General features: G+C 49.8%; 1 protein-coding gene across 1 annotated transcript in view; it reads left to right on the top strand.

The window, feature by feature from the left end:
* Positions 1–416: 416 nt before the first annotated feature.
* CRHR2 (corticotropin releasing hormone receptor 2) overlaps positions 417–8,721 on the top strand; it is a 119,492-nt gene continuing 111,187 nt past the window's right edge. The window contains exons 1-2 of the mRNA XM_056857136.1: positions 417–504; positions 613–732. Of these exons, the coding sequence (XP_056713114.1) occupies positions 417–504; positions 613–732 (208 nt within the window). The remainder of the gene's footprint in view (positions 505–612; positions 733–8,721) is intronic.

Here is an 8,721-nt window from a genome sequence, read left to right as displayed (position 1 = left end):
GGAACAGTTGCCCTGAAGCTTTGCTCTCTCTCTCTGCAAGCGTTTCCCCGTTGAACCGTTGCGTTTTGCCCATTTGGTGAAACGATAGAAGCCCAGGGGTGCTTTCTGCGTTAAGGGAGCAATCCAAGACGCAGGGTGGGGTGGAACGGCGAGGGCAGAAAGCCCCCCACTTAGGAAGCTGGCTGCGGTCTCATTGGTTCCTGAGCTGCCGCTTAAAACGGGAGGGTTTCGCTCCATCCAGTCCGCCCACTCTGCAAGACAGGGAGGCAGAGAAAGAGAGAAGAGGGAGAGAAATGACTCCACACGAGCCAGCGAAGACTGCTTTAGTTTAGCTGGGCAGGGAGGGACCCTGGATTTAAAAAAGAAAGACCCCAAAAGGAGAATCTCCCCCCACCCCCTCACCCCCAGGCTGTACCATGAATGAGACCATTATTCTCCAATTCTTTATCGAGGAACTAGATGCTAACTGCAGCCTTTTGGACGCTCTGCAGGATGGTTTTGACGGTAGGCAGGGAGGAGGGGTGTCCAGAGTCCATCAGGAGGTGCTCTTAGGGTCACCCCCCTCCAAACTGGTAACTTCTTTTCCTTCTCTCCCCTTCCTTTGACCCGAAGGTCCCTACTGCAACGCCACCACGGACCAGATTGGGACCTGCTGGCCCAGGACCGGCGCAGGGGAGCTGGTGGAGAGACCCTGCCCGGAGTTCTTCAACGGGATCAAGTACAACACCACCAGTAAGTCCCCGTCGGTTCTTTTCTTTCCCCTCTCTTTGTCGGGCTGAGTCTTCTTTGCCCCTCGCTGGGAAAGGAGGCTGGGCGAGAAATACGGATTAGCCCTTCCTCCCATTTGTTCTCGGGTTCGAGAAGTGGCGTTCCAAAAGACGTGCGCAAAAATTCTTTTCCCCAGATGACGGCCGCTGGCTTGGGTTTTCCTGCAAGTTCGTTGACTTATCTAATTGGTTTCCTCGGGGCAAAAGGTGAGCTCGATATTTCTGAGGATGCAGAGAAAACATAGTGCGTGCTGGTGAACTGTTGTGGATTTCGCAGGTGGGATCTTGTGTGTGCACCGGAAGGTACAACGCATGTATCTATGCTTCCACAAGAATAGATGCACATTGGGTGTTACTGCTTCCTTGATTCTCGTGTAAAGAGAGGCAGCAAAGCACCAATTTACCTATCCAGTGTGTGTGGCTTGTCTTGCGCGAGAACGCAGCCGTCTGCTAGGTGAGGCAAAGTTAGCATCTGGAGTTTGGATCGCTGGATGTCAAAAATGCCCTGTTTTCAGACCTTTCTCAGAATCGGGGAATCTGGGGCTGTATGTAAACTGCATTTCCGCTTTCTCACTGTTTCTCAATCTCGAGCATCTCTGACGCATTATAGTAAACATCCCAAATTGCAGACACGTTTTGGGAATGTCTGTAAAGTTGGTGGTCATCTAAATCTGGTTGTCGGCATGCATTTGGCTTATGCCCCAAAGTGGGGAAATGTCTGTCTGTCTTTGGTATCCCGGAAATTCCTCAGGGGTTGTCAGCATTCACCGATGAGTGGGAACCCTCACCAGATTTTGAACATGTGTGGTGCAAAGGAACTTGAACACAGATGCTGGTATGGGGAAGAAAAAATATTCTGGCATTCTGGCAGCGATATTTCTTCTGCATTCATTGCAGAGGTTATAAGAGGGCTTCTGTGATGTGTAAGTCAAATTTGTCATCTGCTTTCATGAGAGGGGCTGCGGTTCCTTGGAGAGGACGGGTTGTGGAAAATCCCAGGTCCACTTCTGGAAATTATCTGTGAATTGGCTAGCAGGTGATAGGAAAGACCTTTCTCTTCCTGATTCCCCGGGGAGCCACAGTTAGTCGGGGTGACCATGCTGACCTCAGTGGACCAATGCCCAAATAAGCTCCATGTGTCCATCATTATACTGAATTTGCATCTTACACTCTCAGCCTTGGCACACGAGCGCCTCTTAATTTCCACAGTGAGGGCCCACATGCACCTCCCGTCTAGACTGACTGACCTGAAATAAGAACATAAGAAAGGCCATGCTGGATCAGACCAAGGTCCATCAAGTCCAGCAGTCTGTTCACACATTGGCCAACCAGGAGCCTCTAGGAAGCCCACAAACAAGGTGACTGCAGCAGCATTGTCCTGCCTGCGTTCCACAGCACCTCATATAATAGGCATGCTCATCTGATCCTGGAGAGAATAGGTATGCATCATGACTAGTATCCCTAAGAACATAAGAAAAGCCCTGCTGGATCAGACCAAGGCCCATCAAGTCCAGCAGTCTGTTCACACACAGTGGCCAACCAGGTGCTTCTAGGAAAGCCTCAAGCAAGACGACTGCAGCAGCACCGTCCTGCCTGTGTTCCACAGCACCTAACATCATAGGCATGCTCCTCTAATCCTGGAGACAATAGGTATGCATCATGACCATTATCCCTTTTTACTAGCAGCCATGGATCGCCCTCTCCCCCATGAACATGTCCACTCCCCTCTTCAAGCCTTCTAAGTTGACAGCCATCCCCACCTCCTGAGGCAGGGAGTTCCACCATCCAACTCGGCGTCGTATGAAGAAATGCTTCCTTTTATCAGTTTTGAATCTTTCACCCTCCAGCTTCAGCTGACCCCTCGTTCTGGTATTATGAGAGAGACACTACCCACGGCTGACCCTGCTTAGCTTCCAAGATCGGATGAGCCTGGGCCACCCAGGTCAGAATGGGGCTCAGTGACCCTGTTAAGCCACCGTTTCGCCACCCTCTCATTTGCTCTATTCAGGCAATAAAAGGCCGAGCTTCCCATTCCATCCATTCAGATGGAAGAAGGGGAGGGGGAATCTACAGCAGTAAATGCAACCCGATTACTGTGCTCATCTCGGGCCGAGTTGGGTTGTTTTTCCGGACACTGGTGCATTACTGGGAGACCCAAATCCCTGCAAGCTCCCCGAACGTCTCTGGTGCTCTGCCGTCAGAAGCTTCCTTCACAGGGCAGAGCGACCTAGAAAAATCTCTTTGTGGCACTTGATTTTCTTTCCCTGCCTTCGCATCCGTACCAGCACACGACTGACGAGGCACCAGCGGCTGCTTTCCATTCTGGAGCTCAGTCCTTGGAAATGCGATGCTAGAACCAGGGAAAGAATGCCTCTGAGCATGGGCGGGCTGCCTCCGCCACTTCCCTGAGCTCTCAACAAGCAATTCTCATGTATCTGGAATTAGGTGAGAGGGATGGGGTGAGGGCCGCCAGCTTGTGTGCCCTTTACACACCCAAGCCATCTTACGTGATCTGCAGCTGTCTACCATCTGACATGAATTGTGTGGCATTAGCAGTAGGGGTAAGCTTTATGTGGCAAAGGAACTCATAGTAGAAGAAGAAGAAGAAGAGTTGGTTTTTATATGCCGACTTTCTCTATCACTTAAGGAAGAATCAAACTGGCTTACAATCTCCTTCCCCTCCCCACAACTGACACCTTATGAGATGTGGGGCTGAAAGAGCTCTAAGAGAGCTGTGACTAGCCCAGGGTCACCCAGCTGGCTTTGTGTGTAGGAGTGGGGAAATCAACCTGGTTCACCAGATTAGCGACTCCCGCTCATGTGGAGGAGTGGAGAATCAAACCCGGCTCTCCAGATCAGAGTCCACCATAGCACAGGGTCAGATCCTGTGGATCCATTTCATTAGCAGAGGTGCATTCCCACCCCACAAGATCTCCTCTGCAGTATATTGCTTCCAAGCGTCTTCCATCCTTTCGTTAGAGCAAAGTCCCTCATATACTGTGTCCGTGGGATCCAGCCCATAGCGGCCCGAAGCTGAGAATCACAAGGGTCTCTGTTCTAATTTTGCCTCAGCCATGGGCTCATAGGTTGGCTCTCTTTCAGTCGCGGCTGCTGCAACTGACATGGATTGGTCACGGCGATGGGTGCATTTGGACTTTTTAATTTTTTGTTTTTATTTGCTGTTAGCTGCCTCATAGCTTTTTGCAGACGGCTATTGATCGAACAGATGGATGGATGCATGGATGCATGGATGGATGGATGCATGGATGCATGGATGGATAAATGGATGGGTGGGTGGGTGGACGGATGGACAGATGGACGGGTGGGTGGCATCCCTGACAAGTGTTTGTCCAGCCTCTGCTTAAAGACAGCCGGTGAGGGGGAGCTCACCACCTCCCTAGGTAGCTCATTCCACTGTCGAACAACTCTTACTGTAAAAAACGTTTCCCCCAATATCCAGCTGGTACCTTTCCATCCATAATTTAAACCCATTATTGCGAGTCCTGCCCTCTGCTGCCAACAGGAACGGCTCCCTGACCTCTAAGTGCCAGCCCTTCAAATACTTCAAGAGAGCAATCCTGTCCCCCCTCAAACTCCTCTTCTCCAGACTAAACATTCCCAACAGTGCATTCCTGAGAGGAATGCCTGCCCCGCCGAAACCTCCTCATGGCGCCAAAAATCGTAGATACGCCACCTAAAAGGTGGCGTTATCTCACCCCCCCCAAAGCGTGTTCCTCGCCCCCCAGCCCCGCTCCGGAATGCCCTGGGAACGCCTACTGGGACGCCAGCGCGGCCTTTGATGGTGTTGGGACGCTGCCAGAAAGCCCATCGGTGTCCCAGGGTGCCGCTGGCATGGCAGCGCCCGGGAACCAGCATCCAGGCCTTCACACTGGCATTGGGGCAAGAAATGCAGGCAAGAACATAAGAAAAGTCCTGCTGGATCAGACCGAGACCCATCAAGTCCAGCAGTCTGTTCACACAGTGGCCAACCAGGGGCCTCCAGGAAGCCCGCAAGCAAGACGACTGCAGCAGCACTGTACTGCCCGTGTTGCACAGCACCTAGTAGAATAGGCCTGCTCCTCTGATTCTGGAGAGAATAGGTCTGCATCATGACTAGTATCCATTTTAACTAGTAGCCATGAATACCCCTCTCCTCCATGAACATGTCCCCTCCCCTCTTAAAGCCTTCCAAGTTGGTAGCCATCACCACATCCTGGGGCAGGAAGTTCCACAGTTTAACAGGCAAACGCAGGAGGAGAGCGAGGCGGACTCTGACAGGCGGAAAAGGCATGCATAATCAAAAGGAAGCCCCGAAGCGGTCGGTGGGAGTGATGCCGGGGAAACGTCCCTGCATAAAAGCCCGTTGTGTCTCAAAATGCTTCTTTTGGCCTTTCCTGCCTCTCCTGCCAATCATCTTCATTGTGTAAGCCGGAGTTTGAGTATAGTAAGGGAGGGAGACAAAGTCTTTCTTTCTTTTTTTTATCGACCCTCTCACATTCACCATCAAAGCCTTAACACCGTAGAACATGACATATAATATAATGCTCTGCACTTCAAGTTGCTTGTAATTTATGCTTGCTATTAATATTTAGTACATGGAGACAAGGGCTCCGATGTTCCCAGCTCTTCCAGTCTATAAATGGTGAAAGGGTGGGCCAATTTATCAATGTGATTTTGGGGGAGTGAACCCTATGACCAGTAGAAGATCTGATGATCTCCTGTCAATGTCAAATTCATCTTTCACAGTTGAGGAGGCAGAGGGAGGAAGATGGATGCAGCCAGATCACCCCGAGGTGAGATTTATAGTGCCACAAACGAACCTCTTAACTTGGCTTGAAATATGTCAACGTGGTTAGGGACTAAAGTAACAAGGTATTGGAGGGCCAGATTTAAATCTCTCCTCAACCCTCATCCTTATTGGGTATCCTTGGTCCAGTCACTCTTGCAGCCTAGCCTACCTCACAGGGTCGTTGTGCGGATGTGATGGGGAGGGGAGAACCATGTGCACTGCTCAGAGCACCTTGGCAGAATGGGCTGGGGGGGACAAACATGTAAAAATGTGATAGAAATTGAGATCTGTGATCAGATTTCCCATCCCTTTAAACTTTCCTAAGTAGTAACCATGGGCGGGGGGAGAGATTGGCAGTGTTATACAAGTTTAACTTTCCTTCTCTCAAATCCTTTTCTCTATATAAATCTTTTTCTATGGGCTACTTTCCTATTTCCTATTACTATGTATGGGTGTGAAAGCTGGACGAAGAAAGCCTAAAGGAAGAAAGTAGATTCCTTTGAAATGTGGTGTTGGAGGAGAGGGTTACCCCTGGATACCCTGGACTGCCAAAAAAACAAATCAGTGGGTTATAGATCAAGCCTGAACTGACCCTAGAAGCTAAAATGACTAAACTGGGGCTGTCGTACTTTGGTCACATTTTGGGAAGACAAGAGTCTCTGGAAAAGACAATCATGCTAGGAAAAGTGAAAGGCAGCAGGAAAAGAGGAAGCTCCAACAAGAGATTGATTGACTCTATAGAGGAAGCCACGGCCCTCTGTTTGCAAGACCTGAGCAAGGCTGTTAGGACATTTTGGAGGACATTGATTCATAGGGTCACCATGAGTCGGAAGCGACTTGATGGCACTTAACACACACACGAGGGCTACTTGCCCCAGTAGGGAAAGTAGGAGCTGTGGCTCAGTGGTACAGCATCTGCTTAGCATGCAGAAGGTCCCAGGTTCAATCCCCAGCATCTCCAGTTAAAGGGTGTAGGCAAGAAGGTGATGTGAAAGACCCCTGCCTGAGACCCTGGAGAGCCACTGCCAGTCTGAGAAGACAATACTGACTTTGATGGACCAAGGGTCTGATTCAGTAGAAGGCAGCTTCATGTGTTCATGTGTACAGAGGCAGATCAGACCTACAGGAAGCTGATTGGCATTGACTGAAGTGTATAGTGGGGAAGGATTAAACCCCTTTTGGCCTAGAATCATGGTCCCAATCCAGACTAGTCCACCCTTCCTCTACTGTTCAGAGAAGTTCAAAGAGGTAGCATCCCAAATCTTTAATGTCTTATTCTGTTTGGCCCTGAGGACCAAGATAGATCAGAAACGGTGCTAGCCAAGATTCCCAGGGATTCCCAAAGAGACCTGGGTATTCAGGAAGCATTGAGCGCTATAATGGATGAAAACAGTGGGAGAGGGGCCGAAGAGCCTCTGCTTGGCCTGCAGAAGGTCCCCGGTTCAGTCCCCAGCTTCTCCAGTTAAAAGGATCAGGAAGTAGATGGTGTGACTTGACAACACTTTCTACCACCAAGCTTGCAAAATTAATTCTCATTCCTAGCAATGACTGTGGGTTGCCCCCACCCCACATTCAGTTTCTTCATTCAGTTTTTTTTCCCAGCTATCCATTTCCATTGCGAAGGCAGCCTGAGGGCATGAGGAAAGCCGCCCCGATCCAGTCCAGCTCCGAAAACAGGGTCCTTCCAACAACCAAGTAATGGCTCTTACCTGCACACCCAGAACTTAGTCACAGCTGTCCTACAAGAAGTAATGTCGGACTTCTGCTATGAAAACTGGCACCGGAATTGCTGAGGCACTGTGTTAATGTGCCTTTGGTGGCACAGGGACACATGCTTTTGCGCACACGTGCACACACTCAGGGCTGCCGATCCAGCTCTGTACCAGATAAAGCTTTTAAATAGGCTCAAGGGCAGCTCTGCGTAGAGCGTGCTACAGTTACCTGGCCTTGAAATGATCCAGGCATGAATGACGGTTGCTAGGGTTTTAGCAGAGAACCTGCAAGAGGTGTTCTGTCATCTTTTCCCATAAATAGGTGCTGGAGTAGATTTCCTCCAAGTACTAATCTGCAGAACAGTGGCGGGAAGAGTCTGCATTGGATCGCGCTGACCCCCCTCGGCTTATACTTCTTTTGATGCACAGAGATGAAATCCAGCTCCATGCGTAACACACAGGAGTGCATCTGAGCCTCTCCTATGCACTGCTTGCGCCATATGAGGATGTTGTTGATGAAGGATTGTTACCCTAAGTAGGCAGTCTTCACTTTAGGGGAGGGGCTGTGGCTCAGTGGAAGAGCATCTGCTTGGCTTGCAGAAGGTCCCAGGTTCAATCCCCGGCATCTCCAGTTAAAGGGACTAGGCAAGTAGGTGATGTGAAAGACCTCAGCCTGAGACCCTGGAGAGCTGCTGCCAGTCTGAGTAGGCAATACTGACTTTGATGGACCAAGGGTCTGGATCAGTATAAGGCAGCTTCATGTCTTCATGAGTTGGGAGGAATTAGCTGGAGACAGAGACAGAGAGGGGGTAACTGGGACTGATAACCTATGATCGGATCAGATCAGATTTATTGATACATTAGCCAGTAAAAACTCATGTGTCATTTATACAAAAGGTTGATAACCTGTGTATACCAGGATAGCCCTGGGTGAACACTCTCAAATGAACAGGCAGTTGTATAATTTAAAAAGGTGGCACCTCTTAGTGGGAGGAGAGGTCTGACTGCTACACGAGGCTCTAGCGCAGAGGAGAAGTTGAATCTCCTTTTTCAAGCTGATGTCTGTTGCACATTCTAAGAATTGCCCGATGTAAACACAACCCCCTTTGAGACCTGTGTGGAAATGCTAGATGCAAGCCTAGTAGTACCTTAGAGGCCAAAAATATTTCTAGGGTATAAGCTTTTGAGAGTCAAAGCTCTTTTCGTCCGATACAAAGAAGGGAGCGTTGACTCTTAGAAGCTCATACCCCGCAAATCTTGTTGGCCTCTAAGGTGCTGCTGGACTCGAATCTTGCTCTTCCGCTGCAGGCCGATTCAGGTACCTGTGTGGAAATGATCTGAATGGATCTCCAAACCCACTACTCGGTTGGAAGTTACTCTTGCCATATGTTGGAATGGGAATTGAAAACAGAAGATACCGAAACAGGTTCTGCTGATTATTCACTGCCTCCCT

This window comes from Euleptes europaea, chromosome 11 (genome assembly GCF_029931775.1).
Source record: "Euleptes europaea isolate rEulEur1 chromosome 11, rEulEur1.hap1, whole genome shotgun sequence".
Lineage (NCBI taxonomy): Eukaryota > Metazoa > Chordata > Lepidosauria > Squamata > Sphaerodactylidae > Euleptes > Euleptes europaea.
The sequence above is the reverse complement of the archived record's forward strand: the minus strand, read 5'-3'. Positions and strand labels throughout refer to the sequence as shown.